At 50.8% G+C, this 22,538-nt stretch overlaps 1 protein-coding gene, 1 long non-coding RNA gene and 1 pseudogene across 4 annotated transcripts; 2 read left to right on the forward strand and 1 right to left on the reverse strand.

The window, feature by feature from the left end:
* Nucleotides 1–307: 307 nt before the first annotated feature.
* On the reverse strand, nucleotides 308–10,102 carry ENGASE (endo-beta-N-acetylglucosaminidase). Of its 3 annotated transcripts, none has more exons than XM_023651884.2 (14): nucleotides 9,881–10,102; nucleotides 8,157–8,224; nucleotides 7,797–7,998; nucleotides 6,640–6,788; nucleotides 5,905–6,062; nucleotides 5,181–5,329; nucleotides 4,683–4,848; nucleotides 3,649–3,752; nucleotides 3,169–3,277; nucleotides 2,770–2,960; nucleotides 2,054–2,202; nucleotides 1,410–1,518; nucleotides 971–1,082; nucleotides 308–758 (listed from the first exon to the last, which is right to left on the reverse strand). In XM_023651884.2, exons 1-14 carry the CDS (start codon nucleotides 9,958–9,960, stop codon nucleotides 339–341), a joined length of 2,166 nt encoding a protein of 721 aa, XP_023507652.1. In that variant the 5' UTR covers nucleotides 9,961–10,102; the 3' UTR covers nucleotides 308–338. The 3 variants fall into 3 exon arrangements, with proteins under 3 accessions (XP_023507652.1, XP_014591970.2, XP_023507653.1); XM_014736484.3 differs by having other exon boundaries at nucleotides 9,813–10,077; XM_023651885.2 differs by having other exon boundaries at nucleotides 7,797–7,994; nucleotides 9,881–9,997.
* A 155-nt stretch (nucleotides 10,103–10,257) lies between these two features.
* LOC138916084 (uncharacterized) lies at nucleotides 10,258–11,399 on the forward strand. Its single transcript, XR_011422766.1, has 2 exons — nucleotides 10,258–10,416; nucleotides 11,077–11,399. It is a non-coding gene; the product is annotated as an uncharacterized lncRNA (long non-coding RNA).
* Nucleotides 11,400–12,214: 815 nt separating this feature from the next.
* Nucleotides 12,215–17,226, forward strand: LOC100057317 (translation machinery-associated protein 16 pseudogene; annotated as a pseudogene).
* Nucleotides 17,227–22,538: the final 5,312 nt, after the last annotated feature.

The raw sequence follows: 22,538 nt of genomic DNA on the forward strand, positions 1-22,538 counted from the left end.
TTTCAGCCTACTAGGAAATATCTTTTATGGAATTTTCTGCACTAAACTTTCCCAAATGGTTTCACTTTTACCTGGGAACTATATACCATGGAGAGGGTGCAGACAAAAATGGGAGGGGTCCGTTCACCTCAGGGAATTATCAACCCAGCAAACCGACTTTGTGGTTTTCCTATACCAATGCCCCCCATGAAGATGCCACTGCCCGCATCCTCCTGGGGTCCCGTGGTCCCTGCCCCAGCCCTGGGAACCCGGGTCTCCCCACTGCTGCCTGCACACATCACGGCCCAGCAAGGAAGCAGCCTCGGACTTGAGGTGGGAAGACGGGCTTTAATGTCCAGTCACGAGGCAGGCATGGAGTAGAGCATGGCCGCCCTGCCCCACTCGGCCTGCGGCACCAGAAACCCCTCCTTGGGGACAGGCTCCACGAGGAACTCCACACGGCCATCCTGGCCGGGCCCTATGGCTGCCACTGCCAGGTCCACTATCCGATACTGGTTGACAAAAGCCAGGCCCAGGAGCGTGGGCCTCTCGGGCCCCGGTGGCCCCCCGCCAGCAGAGCAGCCGGCTGTCCCTCTGCAGCAGTGGACCCGGAAGCATCGGACGTGGGAGAGCAGGTAGGACCAGTGCAGAGTACAGCTGAGCTGGAGGCCGGCAGGGTGGCCCTCGCCCTCAGAGGCAGCCTGCTGCCAGCGCAAGTGGGAGACAGAGACTGCCTGCACCCGCGGCAGAGCCTTCAGCAGGCTGCCGGCGTCCACCACCTGCCAGGAGACAGGACTCAGCACAGCCGGGAGGCCCAGGGAGTTCTTGGTGCCTGCCCCGCGCGGTCCCACTCCCCAGGACCCCCACCCAACTCTCCTCTGACCCAGGGGAGGCAGGAGGTGGGTGCTCAGCTTGGGGCCACATTCCACCTCCTCTACAACGGGACAGACACCTCAGCCTGAGCCCCAGCAAGGCACCCGGGATGCCTCACCTGGATTTCTCCAAGGCGACAGACGAAGTCCTCCTCCTGGCTGCCCGGAAGCCGTGAGAAACGAACAAAGAGGTCCTGCAGGAGGCAGCCGCGCAGGCTCACCTCGTAGCATCTGGGGGGCGAACAGAGGCCGGTCACAAGGGGCCTCAGCTCGCTGCCTTCAAGGCTGGCTGCTGGGAGGCCCCGTGCCGTGGCGGTAAGGGAGTTCCAGCGGACCCGGTGGTGAGCAGGAAACCCTAGACCTAAGGTGTGACTGTGACGGCTCGCAGCGAGCGTCCTGGCTTATGTCGTGGAGCTGCCTGAAACCCAGGGGTCGCCCCAGGGCCCGTCCATCCCTCCAGTTCTGGGGCTTCTTAACAGAGGGCCCCTCACTCCTCAAGTCCCCACCCTAGCGTGGCCATGCCCTGCCGGGGACGCAACAGGAAGGAGAGCCCCTCACCGCTGGATCCAGCCCCCGCGGAGCTGCTGGCCGCAGTGGCCCACCCATCTAGCCAGCTTGGCAGGGGGCACCCGGAGGGGCCGGGGGCTGTACCGTGAGCTTGTTTCTGCTGGAGGAGGAAACATGGGACTTGAGAAAGAGGAGAAGCCAAAGAAAACCACACCGGGAGGTGTCCACTGAACAGGGAGCCCTGGGGGCCAGCAAGACTCCCTGTGGCCCCAGCGCTGTGACCCGCCAGGATGGGCTGAGGCCCCAGGGGAAGGAGGAGGGGGTGGAGGGGAGAAAGCATGCAGATGGATGTCCAGGACTGGACTTGGCCTAACTCTCCTGGCTTCGCCCCCGCCCTCGGACACCCCCCCTCTCGGTGCCATGGCCGGCAGGAGGCCCAGCCCTGAGTCCTGCGGGAGCACACGTCCAACCCACACAGCACGCTATGCTGCCCAACAGGGGCCAGAGGTGTCGGCTGAGAGACGAACCTCTCTGTCCGGGCCTGGACCCCAGTGACCAACAAGAGCAGAGGGAGGGTCTGCCAGCGCTGCCCCGGCAGCCCCACCCCAGGCAGCCTGCTAGACTCCTCTTCCCCGAGCTGCTCTGAGAAGGGAGAGACCTGCAAGGAGAGGCAGGAGCCGACCCCAGCCCCTCACCGTTCAAGGCTGAGATGCCACCGATGTGACAGCTGCCCACACTCCCTGTGGTGAGCTCCAGGGCCACCCCGACATCCGAAGGCCCTTCGAGCTTGTACACCATGGACAGGAAGATTCTGGGCGGCACGGGGACCTGCAGGGAGAATAACCTGGAGGAGGAAGGTCGAGATGAGAGGCCCCCGAGAAAGCCTGCCGAGACCCCGAGCCGGCTCCAGGTGCGGCCGCCAGCCTCGCCCTCCAGGAGTGGGACCGTGCAGTCCTGCTCACCGCTGGGCACAGCCCTCCCCCGAGGCCAGACCCTTTCACAGCTGAAAAGTCTCGGCTCTGAAATACTACAGGCTTCCCGTGTAGGAAGAACCTAAAGGAGTCAGACTCTGAGACAGAAGGTGGAGCGCGGGGGCCACGGCTGGGGAGGGGGAGGGGGACGGGGAGGGGGTGGGAGTCGGTCAATGGGGATAGTCCCATTTCCCAAGATGAAAAAGTTCTGGAGATTGGCTGCCCAGCAGTGTGCAGACAGTTAATGCTACCGTACTGTACACTCAAAAACGGTTAAGATGGTAAATTGTATTATGTGTTCTTTACCACAATAAAAAAAAATCTCAGTTCTGTCCTCAGTCCTCATTCTGGCCTCCGCTGCCCATCTGTCCAGTTCAACGATCGACATGGACGATGGGAGACGCTGAGCCCCCACGTCTCATCTCCACTCACTCACCTACCTCACAGCCACATCTCCAACCTCACGCGGAATCGCCCCCCGGATGAGCAGGGAGCTGCCGCCGTTCCAGGCATCCGCCAGGCAACAGTGGGTCTTCACCCAGCCCTGTCTGGCCCCTTCCAGCCTGTGCTCTCCAAAGAGGGGCTGGATTTCCTGGGCGCTGGGGTGGTACCAGGGCCCCACCGCCTCCTCCTGAAGGAAAAGAGAGGATCAGAGGCGGGGTGGGGGCAGACAGCACAGGGCACGCAGACGAGCTGCCATCATTGCCCTTCACACGCCCCAAGGCCCCTCCCACCTCTCCCAGCTGAGGCTCGAAGACACGGAGAAGGCAGCTATGTGCCATGCCACAGACAACCAGGAACCCCACTGCCCTGGTCACCCAGCATAGAGAGCCACACACCTGGCCATAGCAGACTCTCCGAGTCCCCATGCCCAGGCAGAAAGAGGTGACAAAGGGCAAGGAACAGATGCTGTGCGTGGGCAGATAGCGTTCCAGCAAACTCCAGAACCTGCAGAGAGACACGTGGAGGCAGTGGCTCTCATCCGGAGTAACGGGGCCTCAACGCCCCTTGAACTCGTTCTTGGGGCTTTCCTGCATCCCCTCCAGCATGACTGCAGCTCCCCAACTATGGATGTGCAGGAGATGCAAGGCTGTGGGAGTGGTCCCTCGGGATCCCCAACCTCCGTCCTTCCTGTTGAACTGGTCTCCAAGACCCCCCCACCCGGAAGCAGCCAAGGTGGCCAAGCCCCTGGTCCTGCCGTGACCACCCCTGGAAAGCTCACTGGAGAGCAAGTCCTGAGCTACCGCAGGAAGCAGAGAAACTGCCTGAGACCCGCCGCCATGAGCCTACACTCAGCCCCTGGGACGGGCAGGACTCACTTGTCCTGGTTCTGGAAGAAATCCTTCTTCTCCAGACACTCGTACACCCAGCCAGGAGCAAAGAGAGCCGCCGAGAACCCATGCTTCCGGATCAGCTCCAGGGACTAGGGAGACAGCAGTCAGGGAGACGCCCCACCCCGAGCAATGCTGGACACGTCAGGACCCACCAGCATCCAGACACAGACCTGGGTGCTCTCGGGGGCCAGCCTGGAAAGGGGAGGCTGGAGCTGGCAACTACTCCCTCTCAACTCCACTTAGGGCTTTTAGGATTCATCCCCTGTAGTTCCACAGCCAACCTGAAGAGGGCGTGATGGCGGCGGGGAGAAGAGCTCAGGGAGATGTCCAAGTGGGCAGGGGTCTGCTGGGGGAGGGGGCGGGGAGGGAGGTGGGGGCCCCTCTCAGGATGCACGGGTCTCTCTCACTACACCTCTCGTTACAGCATCAGACTCACAGGGGCGGAGAGGATCTTCAGTTATCGGACTAATTTATTCACTTAAAGCTTAACTAAGGAGTAAGAGCGTTCCGTGGCACCGGGACAGGCCGAACCCCTCTTCATCCTACACCATGTGGGGCAGCACCTGTACCCCCTCCTCTTTTCTCACTGCCAGCACTGCCAGCACAACTGGCCTCACCAGGAAAACCTCGCTTGTTTCCAAAGCTTGGGATGTTTACTCGGTCCTCAGCCCTGAGCTGCCCGTGAAAGAAAGTGCTGCCCCCGAGCCGGCCTGGTGGCGGGAACTGCGAGCTCAGGGCCTTCGAGGCATGCAGCCTGAGGGAGGAAGAGCCCCTAGAGACCAGCAGTCCAACAGGCACCCCATCCTCCAACACCAACACAAGAAGGACCCTCTGGCTAGAAACGGTCTGGAAGTTAAGATTTCGGGGCACTGCTTAGCCTTAGGGCAGGTCACCGACATTTCTCAGTGCCTCAGTTTCCCCATTCTGGCAAGAATAACTGCCACCTCTCTTTCCCCTGAGGGTGCAGATGGGAACAAAAGATCTGCCACAAAGCCAGGCACGCAGGCCGCACTGCCCACCTTGTCCGTGTCAAATCGACCCCCTACGACGTTCCCCCGGGCGAACACGTCGACGCCCACGTACACATCGGCCAGGCGCTCCCCGGCTAGCGCCAGCATCCGCTCCAGATGCTCCTCCCGCCAGTTGTAGTTGGTGAAGAAGCCGTCACAGGAATCGAAGAAAACCCTAGGAGGCAGCAAGGACCGGCCATGAGGACCAGACCAAGGGCTCAGGGTCACCCGCCCTGCAACCCCAGCCTCCCTCCCCCCACCCAGCATCCACTCATAACCGACAGACTACGGGCTGCCTCCAAGACCCAGAATAGGCTGCTCCCGGAGAGGGAGAGCCCAGAGCAACGGGCGACAGAGCACCAATTCTACCTGCTGACATCACGCTGTGCGATAACGCTGCCTCCTCCTCTGTCCATCCAAGGCCATCGGCCATGCAATGCTCAGAAGACAGACAGGGCTCCCGCCCCCTCTGCCCAGAAGGCCGGCCGGCCGGCCCTGCAGACCCACCTGTTGTGCTCGTTCAGTTCATTCTGCCATTTGAGCTGCCCGCTGCTCACCACGCTGTCATACCAGAGAACCAAGCCCCTCGGAACATGCTGGTGTAGCTGAGTGGTCAGATACCGGAGGAAACGGGGCATATTCCCCACTGCGGCCAGCTGCGGAGAGGGACGAAGACAGGACCCTCGGTGAGGCCCAGAGAGGTCTGTGTTGAGAAGTGCCAGGCTCAGGACAGCAGGACACTTAATCCCAGGAGCAAAGAGACCCACCAAAAAAGCCATGGTCCCAGAAGCCCCTCAACCCCACGGCCACCGAGCAGAGGGTCAGCCAGAGCCCGTGTGACTTCGATTCCCCTCTGAAGCCAGAAGGGCACAGGCACAGCAACCAGGAGAAGACAGATGCCACGAGTGGGGAGGCGGCATGAGAAGGAAGCCACACACGCAGCCCAAGCACAGCACAAACACGGGGAAGGACAGGTGTCACCCTGAAAGAGCCAGAGAAGCAAAGCTCAGCCCAGCACGGTCTCTGGACACAGTGGTGGAGGAGGTTCCGTCTCGCTGTGAAGTGACAGAGACGTCCGAGCTGGCTCTAACTGGGAAGCAGGAAGTGGCTCCTGCTGCTGTAAGGGAGCCGGCCCAGCCCGAGCCGAGAGGAGGCTGAGGATGGCAGCGGAGGGACCCTGCATGGCAGCAGGGGTGGGGCGGGGCGAGTGCCGGGAGAAAGGCCTGCTCACACTCAGCGAGTTCTCAATGTTGATCAGCCAGCCATCAAATCGGAAAAACCGGGCAAGCGAGACCAGCTGGTCAGCCACCGCCTGGTACGAGCGCTCGTCCCCGGCCAGGAAGGCTTCACAGAGCTGCCCACCTGCTATCCACTCGGTGATGAAAGTCCCTGCCAGGACAGGACAGAAACAAGGTCAGGCATGGCCTCATTCTCCCTCCGACCCAGCAGCTCGCAAAGTGTGGCTCCTGCACCAGCGGCACAGGTATCGCCCGCAAACTTGCTAGACAACTTGAATTCTCGGGCCCCATCCGTAGATATCTAGTGAGCCAGACACTGCAGCAGGGTCCAGCAATGACTAGCATGCAGGCGGGGGCTTGAGGAGCACTTCTCTACCCGGGGTCAGCCGCCCACGGCCTGTGGGCCACGTCCAGCCACCACCTGTTTCTGTACATACAGGTTCACTGGAACACAGCCACACCATTTATTCGCCTATTGTCCGTGGCTGCTCTTGTCTCACTAGCAGTTACAACAGCCACCCAAGGGCCTGTAAAGCTGGAAATATTTACTATCTGGTCCTTTCCAGAAAGAGTTTGCCTACACCTGTCCAAACACATCCAGGCAGCCCCCAGGTGAGGAGCTCTGCTCACTAAGCAGCAGACCAGGCCCGAGCCGTTTAACCCCTGGGTCCCCTGGCAGGTGCACCACGTCTGCCCGAGTCAGACGGAGGCCAGTGCCCGGCTCTTACCCAGCACACAGACTCCGTGCCTGTGGGCGGCATTGGTCCAGCCCACCGGGGGGATGGTGACGGTGTGATGGCTGAAGTACACAAAGATGTCAATGTACTGCCAGTGGTAGAAGGAGTAAGGATTGTGCACTGCCGCGCCCTGAATAAACCTGAGCAAAGAAACAAACCAAACCAGGAGGAAGTCAGGGCCCAGGAAACAGAATAAGGACACAGTGACCTCAAAGTGAAAACAGAGCAGCCCAGGTCAAGTTTCCCGTCAGTTCCCTTCAGTCGGCACTAACCGAAAGCTTGCTGTGGACCAGGCACTGTGAAGATACCAGAGCGAGAAGCAGGACTGCGCCACAGTCCTCACAGCGAAAGGATTAGCCTAACGGACACATTTTCACAGGCCGTGCAGGCCTTCGCTACTGGATCCGGCCAGACGGAGCATTTTTAGCCTCAATGCACAGACAAACAAAGGACGGAAGGAAAGAGAAACAGATGGGCGCATGCAAAAGCTCCCTGTCTCGGCTTCCCCGCTCTATTCAGAGGTAAGCCGTTCACACAGTGTCCTGCACGGAAGGCTGGGGTGATAACCACAGGAGCGGCACTAACATTTCAAAACCTGTCCGTTTGTGCTTTGGCCGCCAGCTCTGACTCAAGCCATCAACCATCACCCCACACGACGACATCGATCATCGTAGCCAAGACTGTTTTATGGACGTTTAAAATCTCTAATCTGACTCCACAGCAACTCCGGCGGATACGCCCCTGGCTGGGAGCGGGAGGCGGCGTGTAACAACTCTGAGCATCAGAAGCCAGAGCCAACGGCCCGAACACAGAATCAGAGCTTAAGCGAGGAAGGTGAGGAACAGAAATCAGGGAAGCACAAGTCTCTAGGCCAGGCAGCCAGATGAAGGTGCCCTGACACCACGCCCTCCCCAATCTACCAGAGTTCAAGTGCAGGCAGGCCTCGGAGTCAGAGGGTCTCAGAGCGGAAGGACGCACCCACTACCACCAAACCCTTACAGACAAAGCAGAGGCCTGAGCCCCTCTCCCCGTTAGGGGTCACCCAGTCCCGCGTCCCATCTCCAGCCAGTGTTTCCGCACACAGCACTCTCCCCAACCCCCACCAAAGGAAAACAAGTGACAAAATAAGGGTTAGGCGATGTGCTCACTTGTCATCCAGGTACCCGCCCATCATGTCATGGCACAACAATGTCCGGGGCCTGCGGCTGCTCAGAGGGGGCTGGCGACACTCGGAGGGCTGCAAGGCCACGTTGAAGCCGTCCTCCACATTGGGCGTCCATGCCAAGAGCTCCTCCAGGGAAGACAAGTAAAAGCTGATGGGCTTGGTGGTGTCCTTGTCATAATATCTACCTGGTCAGAGGAGGGAAACAGTGAGGAATTACCAGAAATCTGGGGATTAACAGAAATGCTCCGACAGTAACCGAGAGGGGATGAGAGGGGAAGGAGCGGTCCCGGACAGAAGCCTGAAGAGTGAACGCGGAGACAGGCTGCAGAGCCTCCGTCCTCACCTGGCAAAGGCTCCGGGCTAAAACTGACCACCTGACGGAAGACTGCCTCTTCTTGCTCCTCCTCGATTCTAAGCAAAGAGGGAGTTTAAGTTTTTCTAAATAAAAAGGTAAAGAAAAAGAACAGCTAAAAGTGAATAAACTAGGCCCCATCTGGACGTGCAGGGGGAGGTATGCTCTGGCTTGCATTTTTTAATGCAAACTACGGGAACATGGATCAAGTCAAAGAGGCTGGCAGGCGCCCGTCTTCGGCAGCAGCCCGTGTCAGCCAGAGCTGAGCCTCTGCTCGGACACACAAACCACCTCTACCCTCTTGTTAGGAATACACCCCCTACCCCCTAAAACAGCCACAAGGTATCACCCTGCAGAGACCAAAGATATATACTTCACAGGTTTTGCCACGTGCAAGGGGCAGGAAAACTCAAAGAACTAGAAGGTTTAAGGGCCTAAGGGAGCAGGGGCCAAGCTTTCGCTACAGTCCACATTTCCCTAACTGTGCTCCATGGAGCCCTCGCTGACGCCCAGCTGGAGGGCTGTTGTGGGGAGTAGAGCCCCTTTGGTATGTCATGGTGGAAGACCCTGGATAAATCTAAATTAAACAGCTTTTTTTTTTAATTATTACTATTATTTAGAGCAGTGAGAAGACAGCGCAGCTGCCACTTATCGGTCATGGGCTTCAAAGGTGACATGCTCTGAAGCTACCAATGTCCGAGGCCACTTCTTGGTTAAAGGGGGTATCATCTGCCAACACCCCACTTCCACCAGACACCTGTGGGCAAAGCTCCCTCTTTAGGATCCGCCACACCCGAAACCTTTGGAACCTGGCTAATGACGGCCAGGGGTGGCAGGGATGACAGACTAAGGTGGAAGGGCCATGGAAAATGCTCCTTTTCGAATTTCACTCCACCACTCCGCTCTTCCCCAACAGCCAGGGACCACTTGCTTCCCACTCTTGTCCAGTCTGAACTGGACCAGTCTCACTCTTTGGGTTTAAAAACAAAGCTAAGGATGCTGTTTCCAGAAGGCCACATCTGTCCTCCTAACTTCCCCCAGGTGAGCAAATGTCCCGACAAAGAAGGAAGCCCGGCCTTGAAGGGCATGTTCCTCCCTTATATGCCTCTGTGCTTTTGCCCGTTCTGTTCCCTCGAACTAGAACACCCTTCTCCCCACTCTCCATCTGCTGAAATCTGCCTCCTCCTGAAGACCCAGTTCAGATGTCCCCGCTCCAGGCGCCACCCACTTCTGGTCCAGCAGGGACAGGAATAACCCTAATTACACCAGCTGGCCCCCACTCAGCAATTACAAATGGCACGCTAGGATCCCCTGCGTAGACCCAAGGCCCGGGGAGAGAGGTGGCATTATCAACCCATTTCACAGGTGAGGAGGCCGCGGCTTCCCGCCCACACGCCAGGATGCGCAGACCACCACCAACCACCACCACCCCCGCACCCGGCGCTCTGGGGTCCCACCCCGGTTCCGAGACCCCCTCCGGCGCCCAGTGCCAGGCGGGGGTCTCTCCTGGGGAAGGGCTGGCTGCCGGCAGGGGCGGGCGCGCTGGCTCGGGCAGGACCCGCGGCGGACAGCGGGCGTAGGGGCCCGGGAACCAAGGTCCTGCGCCCCGAGCCCGCCCGCACCCCGCGACCCGGACCAGGCACCCACCGACTCCGGCCCGACGGCCCGCCGCGGGGCTGGGGCCTCCGGTTTTGCCCGCCCGGCCTCTCGCCCACCTTCTCCGCGGCCGCCGCCGGCCCGGCCGCCGCTCCCGCCGCCATGCGGCCACCCGGGTCACAGCTCCGGCCGCCTCCATGGCGCCGCCGAGCCAGCCGCCACCGCCGCTGCTCTCGGCCCCGCCGCCGACCAATCGCAGGCCTGGGCCCGCCCCCGCCGCCGCCCGCCGGCCAATGGGGGCTGCGCGGCGCCGCTGCCCGACCCCGACCCGGCCCAGGAGGACTTGGCGCGCGCTCTGGGCCCGCGGCGCTGCAGCCCGGACTTTGTAGCCGGAGGAAGGGCTGGGGGCGGGGCCTGGTGGGGCGGGGCCTCAAGAGGGCGGGGCCGCGGCGAGGGGCGGGGCCTGGGTCTGAGCCCAGGGTTCCGGAACGCTCCTAGGAACCTGGTTGTTCGGGCGCGAGTCGGGGTTCATCTCGGAGAGATTACGCCATCTGACAAAGTCAGTAAACTGCAGATGTGAGATCTGAGCTGAGATCGTGTAAACCCTATTCAGGGATGATTTTCAGAAAAAGGTGAAATCGTAAATCTCATTCAGGTAAGGACAAGTGCTAAAGACTTTTACTCGTTAATCAGAGAAGGAACCAGACAGGTGTTAGAACCAAAAGACAATCGAAAAAGAGACCCGCCTATACATCAGGGATATTGAAATAAATGTGTAAATGGGGCAGACCTAGTTTGTCCTCAGGGTAGGGGCTGGGGTGGGGATTGTTGAAACTCCTGCTGGACAAGACGATTTAAATGCCCATCAGTAACTTAAACTTACAAAGAGCTACAAAAAAGACAACTTTTTGAACAGCTAGAATCATAACAAGGATGTGCGGTGTGTAGACAATGCACAGTTTTCCATTAAAACACGGATGTTTTTCTGCACCCCGAAATCTGTGCTCTGCGGTAACTGCAGGGCCCTCAACACACAGGGCCTGTAGGTATCTCAGAGATGACACCTCCCCAGCATCTTGGCCACAGAGAAGTTAGCAGTAAACATGATAGAATGGAGGCCTGAGGAGCAGGGAGAAACAGAAGTTGGAGGAGAAGGGCCTGGGAGGCGGGACTCAAGGTGGCCACACAGGGCCATGTTTGGGCCAGCCTGAGGCTCTCCTCTCCCAGCCCCCACCACCCCTTTGTGCAGCTGGGAGTATTCGGTGCTGGACTGCACCTGCTGCCCAGCCAAGCTGAGAGGGCCTCTTTATTACAGTTGCAGACTTTGAACTTTCTGAGTCGCCAAGCTTCCCTAAACCCTGAGAGTGAGGACGACGCTAAGGCTGTGGATTATGGGCCCTGGCCATGCTGCAAGGGGGACAGGTCACTTGGGAGCAAACAACGGTGATCCACAGGAAGGACAGAGATTGCAAAGCCCTGGGAAGTTTGCAGTGAGAAGGGGAGTAGGGTCACATGCTCACTATACTGTGCTTGGGTGAGCACCCAAGATGTGGACTATTTGGTCTACATTTAACCAGGTGGTCCCACGTCCTCGCTTGCCTGTTAGCAGTAAAAATTAATAAACTTTTTCTCCTAAGATGAAAACCTGGTTCTTGGAGACACTTTAAACAGCACTTGGGTGATGCTGAGTCTCTGGGGAAAAATATGTCTCAGCCTCCCTTCTCTTCTCCTCTCTGCAGCATTGGCCTCTAGTCTGGGGCGGGGGCAGCCCCTGCCCCCACCCCCACCCCGAGGCCAGGGAAGAGTCGGATCTTGTTAGCCCCAGCTTGCTGCCTGCCCTGCAGGCCCACGTGGTTCCTGGTCTCTCTGTGGGTCAAGATGAGCCTGGAGGTCCCATGTCTGTCTTGAGCTCACACTGGTCCCCGCTGGGGCTCCAGACCCGGCTGAGGCCTGGCTGGACCCCTAAAACCCTAACCTTGTAGGATTTCCATATAAAATACAGGACATCCAGTTCAATTTGAATTACAGATAAACAAATAAATAGAACATGAGATATTCCTATACTAAAAAATAATTTCTCATTTGTCTGAAATTTGTAATGAGCTAGGATCCTGTATTTGCTAGTCTGGCAGCCCTACCCGTGAATCTGCACTGTGGCATTGCTGCAGAGCCACCCTGCCCTGCTATGGGGCTCCTCTGATGCCTCCTGGTGGGCCCTCAGTTGTCCTTTGCTCCATCCACACCAGCACAGGAAGCCAGGCTGGCTCAGGAAAGCTGAGCCTGGGGACCTTCCCTACCTGACCATCCTGAGCCACCAGCTTGGTGTTGCGGAGTGGCCTCATGTTACCTGTGCTGGCTACTGCCCCCACCCCTCTGCCAGGCCCGCCGTGGGAGATCTGGGTTCACATCTGCCTGCTTTGCCCTCCTTCCCCCTCTCCCTATGGCGTCCCACAATGTCCTGGGGCCAGAAACCAGAATCAGGTGAGTGGACAGGACCTGTTCCACAGGCTTGGTTGTTGATATGCAGAAGGGTGTGGCAGGAACTCCTTGTTCCCCGTATCCCTTCTTTCCTCCCCGTGTCCTTTAGAAGTAGAAGCCCTGTGTGTCAGCTGGCTGTATGGCTGCCCAGATAAAGACAACATTCCCCAGCAGCCCTTACAGCTTAGAGGGGCCGTGGGAGCAAGTTCTGGTTTCCAGACGAGAGTGGAAGTGATGTGCGTGATCTGGTTGTGCCTCCAAAACACAGGGGCAGGCCCTCCACTTCTTCCCTGCTTCCTGCTAGCTGCCAGGTGGGTGTGAGGATGTGATGGTGGGAACTACAGCCACCATCTGAGACCATTAGATGGAAGCCACATGTGGAGGACACAGAGCAACATGGGGGAAGGGGCCTGGGTCCCCGATAGCACAGACCACAGTATCGCCCTGGACTGCTTGTGTCCGGACTCCTCTGTAAGGAAAATAAACTTCTGTCTGATTTAAGCCAATACTACTTGGGTTTTTATTACAGTCGCTGAATTTATGGCGGGGGGATACAGGAATTTAGAAAAACCTCTCTAAACAATAGCCTGCTTTGCAAGGCTATTATCCTTTTTCTGCAAAATCTTGTTAGCTTATTCTTTCTCATTGCAATCCTTCTGTGATAAACCCTGCTTTCCCTCTATTCAGATAGACGCCTCAGACCAGCTGGGGCATGAATAAAAATCACATTAAAGTCTTTTGACTGTTGCTCCCTTTTACAGAGTTCTCCCTCCGAGATAAGATGGCAAACCTGGGATGCCTGCCCTTACTGGGTCCCCATATTATTATTGTTATAATTACATAAACATTGCATTCATCTTCTCCTTTTAAAAATTTAAAGCATTGCAAATAAAATTAATGTTCCCTTTAATCCACACCCCTCCCGGTTTCCTTGCCTCCCCCTGTCCTCCGGAGACCCCTCAATATTCCATCAATGCTGTCAGGATGGCCTGTATCCTTCCAGATGTCTTAGAATACTTTTATGCACCTGTATGTACGTGCAACTGTATTATGTTGTTTGTGTTTTATGAACGTGGGGTCGTGTTGTACACATTATTCTGTATCTTGTTTTTTTCACCCAGCAATATTTTTGAAACCAAGCCACGTTGATTTATATAGCTCTAATTTGTTCATTTTGACTGTTACTTAATATGCTACCATTTTAACACATATATTCTACTTACCTGTATACCCATCAGTGGACATTTAAATAGCAAACTACAATTATTTTTTAAATGTTAAAATAAACATTGTATAAACCTTCAAGGACACACATACTGTATGTTTTTTTCTTTTTCAGATAAAAACATACAAGTAGAGTTGCTCACAGTAACAGCACGGACATTTTCACTCATAAACTGTTGTGCAAAGCGGCCCCACCATTGACATTCTCCCCAGCAGGGTGGGGGTCAGTATGGGTTGCCCCACAACCTCTCAGACATTGATATCATGGAACTTTAGGACTGTTGCTCACCTGCTGGGTGCACGCAGGTGTCTCGCTATTGTTTTCACTTGAAGTTGCACAGCTCTTGGTATTGCTCAGCCGTTTGGGAAGGAGTTATTTCTTGAGTCAGTCCTTTTGGGGCCTTTGCACATTTCTGCTGTGATGTGTAGGAGGCTGTCACATTCTGGATAATCATATTCTGCCTCATACACAGAAATGGAGCACATGTGTGTGCTGTTCTTGGAATTCTCAAAGACTTTGTGGCATAGGTGTTTGAGATTTCGATATGGTCACATTTGTTAACGTCGTCCTTTATGGCTTTGCTGTTTTCTCCTGTTTACGAGGACCATCCCGACTTCAAGGTCACAAAGATATTCTCCTGCATTTTTAGCTAATAATTGTTCAGTTTAGTTGTGTCTGTTTCTTATTATCCAACTTCCAGATACCCTTTGGGGATAGGTCTTTAACATTTCATCTTCCTTTTTGGTTATTGACCTATTCAGATTTTTCTCTTTCTTCCCCAGCCAACTTTGCTAATAAATGTTTTCCTGGAAAAGTGTCCATTTCATTGAGGTTTTCAAATGTGGAGTATTAAGTCTTTCCTAATCACAGTTTTTAATTTCTTGGTTCTGCCCTCTCTTTAATTCTGATGTTGTTTATTTGTGTCTTCTTTCTTGTTTTCTTGGTGCTTTTTGCTGAAGGACTGTCTATTTTATTAGTCTTTTCAAAACACACGCTCTTGATTCTGTTCTATTTTTTTGTTTGTTTTCTATTTCACTATCTCCACTTTTATTTTCTTTCCTGTTATTTTCTTTGGATTTATTTTGTTGTTCTTTTTCTGCTTTCAGAAGTGGACAGTTGGTTCACTTATTTTTAAGCCTTTCTTGTTTTCACGTGAATACAGTGGAGGGGACCCACTTCTCTCTGAGAGTGATTTTCCCTGCCTCCCACAGGGCTGGCCATGTAGCACTTCCATTCCCATTAAGTTCTAAATACTTTGTAATTTCTGTTCCAAAGCAGTCCTTACTTTGCTGCAGTGGATGGAATTCGTCAGCCTTTTCTGTTATGACTAGTGCTTTTGTGTCTTTTTCAAAATGTGCTTCTGTTACTGCACAAAGTTGGGGTTCTCTGCCCAATGCGCGTAAATAAGCCAATTAATTATGGCATCCGCCTTGGGGAAAAATCAGCTTTTATTCTGCGAGACGGATGTCCAGGGAGACAGGGGGCGTGCGCCCTCAGATCTGATTCCCAGATTCAGGATTTGGGGCAAAATTTAAGAGGTTAGGGAGAACGGGCTGCACGTGGAAACGCTGGTGGGGCAGGCTCTGATTGGTGGGCTTCAAGCATTTATGGTGAGGTTCTAAACATTTATGACAGGGTTCTAAACGTTTTTGATGATGTGGGGAAGGAATTTGAACACCAGATCTTCCTGAACGATGGACCCCTCGCTTCTGATAAGAGTCCGACTTTCAAATTTCCATCCTGTCCTGGTCCTTGGGTTCTGTGGGGAGGAGGGCCTTTGGTCCTGAGGTCGTTTCGGGTCACGATTCCTTCTTTTGCGCATGCCCTGGCTACGTGACTTTGCAGTTTTTCTGAAAGACAATCCTCCTTCACTCTGTTGATAAGAGATGGGGTCAGTTGAGCCGATACCGGAGGGCTGGCGGTTACACTTCCCTGCCCCAAAGTCATGAAAATATGAAGTACTCCTGTCACCCAGGGAAGTCCCTGAAACATTTTCCATGTCTAATACTTTGTTTTAAGTTTTGCTTTCTTATAGGAACCAAGGCAGAATGTTGCCAGATGGCCAAACAGCAGAACTGGTCCAAACCAGAAAGGTCCAAGACGGCGATGGGGAGCCATGCACAAAAGGAAATGTGTGCAAAGGGTGCCACGTGCAAGAAAGGAAGCCTGCGCCTTCCCCAAATGCCCCCCGCCCTGAGCCGTGACGCGGAGACCCCTCCGCATTCACGTCCCATGAGGACCCTGCTCACCTTCCCTTCCGGGAGAAGGTGTTTTAGAGCACGACCTCTGCCTCCTCCATTCACTGCTCAGTAAGTAAAGGTTCTGCTCTGCTGTTCCGAACCCCCAGTCCCCTTCTATTGGTGTGAGCAACTCTGGGCAAAAAGACCCACTTGTGGGTCACGGGTCCCTTAGGGTTGGGTAACTCTCCATCATCTGTTATTTTCTAGAAGCTTCATTGTTGTGCCTTTCATCTTCGGATCTCCTGCTCACCTGGGCTTTTTTGTTTATGATGTGACGGAGGAGGCTGTTTTCTTTTGTACCATCCATATGATACAACCCCACTCATTCATGGTTTGGGGGAAGGCTGTCTGCACCCCATGCTCTTCAGTGATCATTTCTGGAAAATCAAGTGTCCAGACATACTTGACTCTGTTTTGGATTCTGCGATATTGTAATTTATAGTAGGAAATGTATACTTGGTCTTGTTTCTGGCACAGAGCTCCTAAAACCCTTGAAATTTCCTAGGTGATAAGAATGTAGGGTCCGCCCCAGCTTCTCGGGCCCCCCGTGTGTTTGAGCTGGAGTCGCCCGGTGAGCTTCTGCGCTGCTGTTGGTGAGGTTGCTCGGGGCCTGGAGTGCGGAGGTCCCCCAAGGCCTCGAGGATGTAACTAAGCCGAAAGCACCAAAGGGAAAAACTGTAGGATGGGAGAAAAAAGTCATCCATCCATACAGTAGAAAAGCAGATCAGATTATGAGAGAGGCTCACAGACAAGAGAAAAATGAAAGGCTGAAGAATGAAGAGGAGTTGCGTCTCAACCTTGTTGATGAAAAACTGCAGTGGTTTCAGAATCATTTTGATCCCCAAAAAGTAGGCTATTCAAAGAAAGATGCTTGTGAATTAACTGACAGGTGTTTAAATCGATTCAACAGTGAGCAGGAGCAGACTGAATTACATAACAGCATCAAAGACAGGCAGGGAGGGCGCGCTGTTCCCAGGAGACAGTCAGCAAGCGCACGACGGAGCGTGAGCAACAGCGGGTATGAAGGATACAAGGATGCATGCGGCCTTGAGGTTCCAGACGCTGTAAATGCAGGTAATCTGAAAACTCTCAGGGAACAGGATTTTGATCTGAAGAAATTGCCAAGCACTACAATGAGAAAAACTTGTGCTAATGACGCACTTCCCAAGAAATGCTGGAAGAAAACTGTTACAACTGTAGACAAAGATTTAGAGGAACTGGAACTGAAAGATGACTCTGCCTTAAACGCCTTGGATGCGGAAATGACGGCAGTGGCCTAATTGTCTCTGCTTGACTTGAAAATAACGTGAGAAAGCTTCAAGTTACACCTGAACTGATTATGGTAAATAATTGTCTGGTTACAAGAATTTGCTGTTGATCTCATTCTCTTACATGAGGAGAACACTTTGTCCAGTTTCAAAAACAGTGTTATGATTTTATTTAAAAATGAATGTTGCTTTTCATTTACATTAAGTGGCTAAAATAGATATAACGAAATAAAATAAAATAGAGATCTTTAAAATCCATTTAATCTGAATTCCCGGGGTGGAGGGAGCAGTATGAATGAGGACAAAAAGTGTTTTCATTTTTTCCCTCGTGTTTACTTAGGATCAACTAATCTCCATTTGGGGCGTGAACAGCAGCCTGCTTTCTGAAAGGGTCCTCTGGATGCTTCTTGAGCAGTGTGATTGCAAAATTGCCTTTCAGTGATAACATTTCAGTAGTCTTCCTTAAACATTAAACCTATTTCCTTTCCTTATAAAATAGGGAAAATGTGATAAGGAATTCATACACACTGATGGATGGTACATTATTTTTATTATCTTTGAGCCTTAGTTAAATGGTAGAAAAAAATAAACAGTGACTATTCTTGTCATGTTGATGTCCCACGCTTAATCTGTTATCTTTTGATAGGGATAATTGATTTCAGCTTAGCTCTTCTTGTTTTGCGTATTATTTTCTGCTTTCTCATTGTGCCAAGTGATAGGTTTTATTTGTGGAAACAGAACTAAAGATTAGTGAGCCAGTTATTTCAATTGTGTTATTTTTTCTTCTAAGAGATAGGTAAAATGACATATAATATGACACATAATATATAATATAAATAACATATAATATAAGTATGATATAACTAAGTTTTTAATGACAAAATATAACTCAGTTTTCAAGTATCATGAAAAACATGCATGTGGTAGAATGTTCTTCACAGAACTTTTTAAATGCAAGCATCTTTTAGTTTATTTTCTAAAGGATGCAATACAAGTGTATTTGAGTCTTTTCAAGAAAAACAAAACATTAATGCTGTATAAGGTTAACAAGATATCAATTAAGTCTTGTCAACAATTTATTTAAAGTTGCAGCTTTTTTACTTGGAAAATTAAAAATAAAATTTATTTCCATAAGAAAAAAAGAATGTAAAGGTGTCTTATGTTATCTATAACAAGCCCCTTTCAGCCACCCCAGAGTATATGTTAATGAGGTGACTTCTGGGAAGCCCCTAAGGATGAAAGCTGGTTGCTAGGGAACCAGCCTTGATTAGTGAGCTGGCACCTTCTGTACCCCCGCCGGCCGCCTGCTGGGAGGGGAGAAGGGCTGAAGATTGAGTTAACCACCGATGGCCAGAGGTTTGATCAATCATGCCCGTGTAAGGAAGCCTCCATAAAAATCCCTGATCTTTGGGGTTCCGAGAACTTCTGGGTTGGTGAACACATGGAGGTGCTGGGGGGGGGGGGCTGCACCCAGAGAGAACATGGGAGCTCCGTGCCCTATCCCCATACCTTGCCCTCTGCATCTCTTCCATCTGGCTGTTCCTGAGTTATAACCTTTTTTAACTGTCAATCTTAGGTACATCCAAGCCTGTCTAGGCAACTGCTTCTCAGAGGGTGAGAACCAATGTACCATCCATGAATTTAGATTTTGCATTTCTGTTAATGATATTTTCTAGTTCTCTGTATTGAGGTCTTACACATGGATGGTTAGATTTACTCCTAGTAAGTGACACTTTGTAAGTGGCGTCTTTGATCCATTAAAGAAGACTGAAAATCCTTCACATCTCCTCCTGTCGAAAGGTGGAGTCCACTACCCACCCCTTCTCTGGGCTGACCAGTGGAATGTGGCCACAGTGGCTGCCGGTGACTTCTGAGCACAGGTCTCAGGAGGTCCTGGGCTTTCTGCTGTTGCCCCCTCCGACCTCTGTGCTAAGACTGCCATGCTATGAAGAAGTCTGAGATGAAAGAGAGCATGCAGAGGGAGTCCCAGACGTCTCAGCCCTTTCAGGGGAGGCCCCAGACACAGGAATGAGGCCAATACAGGCCACCAGCTCCAGCTGGAATGCCAGCTAGAGGAGGGACCCCACACAAGGCCAGCGGAAGAACCGCCCAGCCAACCTACAGAATCGTGAAATATAGTCCATGGTTGGTTTTTTTAAGCTACTGAGTTTTTTAGGTGATTTGTTATGCAACAATCGATAACTAATACAGTATTTGTTTTTAAATTTCATTTTCTGTTTGTTGCTGGTACAATGATTCTCATAGATTGACCTTGTATCCATCAACTTCTCATTCTAATCATCTATCTGGAGATCCTTTGGGATTTTCTGGGTAACATATCAACTGTGAAGAATGGCAGGTTTATTTCTTCTTTTACATTCCTTATATCTTATTTATTTTTCCTTCCTCACTGCACTGGCTGTGACCTCCAAATCAATGCTGAATGAAAGTGTCATGGTGGGGTCCCGGTCTTGTCCCCAGTTCCCAAGAGAAAGCTTGCAACACTTCACCATGAATTATGATGTTTGTTGTACGTTTTTTGCAGATGTGCCTTATTAAGCAAAAGAAATCCTCTGCTCTACTGAGTTCACCAAGAGGTTTCAATCCTAGATGGGCATTGGATTTCACCAACCATTTTCTTCTACAGATCTTGAGATGATGGTACGATTTTTATTCTTTATTCTGTTAATGTGGTAAAACACATTGATTTGACAATGTTGTCCAAGTCTGTATTCTGGAAAAAAAAACAATTTGTGATGTATTATCTTTCCTGTTACTTCTGGCTTTGGTTTGCTAACATGGTGTTTAGGACTTTTCTTCCTATGTTTGCAAGTGAGGTTGACTGACCACTTTCCTTTCTTGCAATTTTCTCATCAGGTTTTGGAATCGAGATTATGATCATCTCATAAAACAAGTTGGAAGATAGTCCCTTTTTCTCTTTTCTGGAAGAGTTTGTGCAAGATTAGGGTTATTTTTCCATAAATATTTTGTAAAGTTTACTCATAAAACCATCCGAGCCTAGAAGTCTATTTCATGGAAAGTTGTTTGATTACAGATTCTATTTAATACTTTTAAGACCATTCAGATCTTCTTTTTCTTCCTGTATTAATATTGGAAGTTGTGTTTTTGAAAAAAGAAAAGTGTCAATTTAATCCAATTTTTCAAATTTTTAGCAAGGAGTTATTTCTAATATTCACTTATTTTCCATTTCCATAGCTTCTGTAATGACGTTTATTTTGTTTTCCTATTTCATTAATGTTTCCTTTCGTCTTTGTTGTTTCTTTCCTTTGTCTTTCTTTGGGTTTAATTTGTTGTTCTTTTCCTAACTCCTTGAGGTTGGCGCATCTCCTTGATTTTCCAGGCTGTCTTCTTCTCTAATGTTGCAGTAAAACCTGAACGTCAAGCATGGCTTCAGCGTGTCCCACAAGGTTTAATATGTGGTTTTTTTCACTTTAATTAACTTCAAAATATTTTCAAATTTTCTTGTGGTTAATTTTTGAATCCATGGGTTCTTTAGAAGTTTATTCCTTAACTTCCAAACGTACTGGGACACCTTAATTTACTGTGTGTTATTGACTTTCAGTGTAGTTGAGTTGTACTCAGAGAACATACTCTGTACGATTCAGTCCTTTGCAGTAAAACTTGCTTTATGGCCAAAACGTGGTCAATTTGTAAAAGCAGTTTATCCTCACCTGAAAAGACTATATTCTGCGGTGTTCTGTGCATGATTATTAAGTTACATTTTCTCATCATCTTGTTCAAATCTTCTATACATTTATTGATTTTTTAAAAAATATGATTATTCTATCGGTTACTAAGAGAGGTGTAGTAAAATTTCCCACTATGATTTTGCATTTATTTATTTCTCCTTGTTTGCCCTTACGCATTTTGAGGCTGTGTTATTAGGTACATGCAGACTGAATTTGCCTTATATCTTCCTGGTAAATTGCGTAAGTAACCATCATGAAATGACCGCCTTTGTTCCTAGTAATGCTTTATGCATTAATGTCTACTTTGTTTCGTATTATTATAGTTATAAAGCTTTCTTTTTGTTAACATTTGCAAGGTAAGTCTCTCTTTCCATCATTGTACTTTCAATCTTTCTATATTCCTATGTTTGAGATACTCTCTTGTAAATGGTACATGGTTGGGGTTTTTTACAACCCAGAATAATGATCTTTGCCTTTTAATTGGAGCAATTAGTCTATTTACATTTAACATAATCATAAGCATATTTGGTTTTAAATCTACCATTTCAATGAGTTTTAGCTCTTTCCTCCCTACTCAATATTCCTGTTTTTCTCCTTTCTTGCCTTTTTAGATTGATGGAATGCCTTTTATTATTTCATCCTCTTCCCCCTTAGCTTGGCTGTTATATACCCTTTTACTATTATTTAATGGTTATTTGAGAGATTATACTACATGTCCTTCATTTATCAAAGTCAAATATTGTTTGATACTTTTACTTATTTTCAAGACAATGTATGGATTATGGAACACTGAAACTTCATATATCCCTATATCCGTTATTTTTGCATAATAAAGCAACCTAAATCTAGTGGTATTAAACAAGAGTAGTTTTATTATACTCACAGATTCTGTGGTTTAGGGACTTAGAAAGGGCCCAGAGGGGACCTCTTGCCTCTGTTTTATGATGTCTGAGGCCTCAGGTGGAAAGAGCCAAAGGCTGAGGTTGATTTGTTGGCTGGAGGCGGGCATTATTTGAATGTTTATACACTCATATGTTTGATAATGGATGCTAGCTGTTGACTGGAACCCAAGCTAGGAATGTCACCAGGTACACCTACATGCGGGTGTCCCATGGAGTTGCTTGGGCTTCCTCACAGCATGGTGGCTGGATTCCAAGAGCAAGTGCCTCAGAAAGAGCCAGGTAGAAGCTGTATTGCCCTTCATGACCGAGCCTTGGAGGTCAGATGACATCCTTTGTAGTCAGAGCCCCACACAGATTCAAGGGAAGGCAACACAGACACCCACCTCTCAGTGGGACAAGTGTCAAAAGTCACATCATAAGGTGAACATGTGGATTGAGAGATATTGTTGTGACCATATTCGGAAAATACAATTTGCCACAATCCTCCTCCAGACGTATATCATAGTTGTTGGGAATATTTTTACTGTATGTATTTTAAACCCCATAAGACATTACAGTCATGTGTTGCTTAACGACGGGTATAGGTTCTGAGGAGTGTGTCATTAGGTGATTTCGTTGTTGTGGGAACATCACAGAGTGCACTTATACAAATCTAAATGGTGTAGCCCACTAAACACCTAGGCTCCGTGGTACTGACCTTACAGGACCACTGTCAGATATTTGGCCCACCGTTGACCAAAATGTCATTACGTAGCACATGACTTTACTTATTTTAATGGCTTTATCGGGATATAATTCAAGTGTAACATAATTCACCCATTTAAAGTGCACAGTTCAATGGTTTTTAGTATATTCACAGAGTTGTGCAATCATCACCACAATCAATTTTAGAACATCCTGTTACTCCAAAAAGAAAGCGATTAGCAGTAATTCCCCAGTCGTCCCCCCACATGC

The sequence above is a fragment of the Equus caballus genome, chromosome 11, assembly GCF_041296265.1.
Source record: "Equus caballus isolate H_3958 breed thoroughbred chromosome 11, TB-T2T, whole genome shotgun sequence".
Taxonomy (NCBI): domain Eukaryota; kingdom Metazoa; phylum Chordata; class Mammalia; order Perissodactyla; family Equidae; genus Equus; species Equus caballus.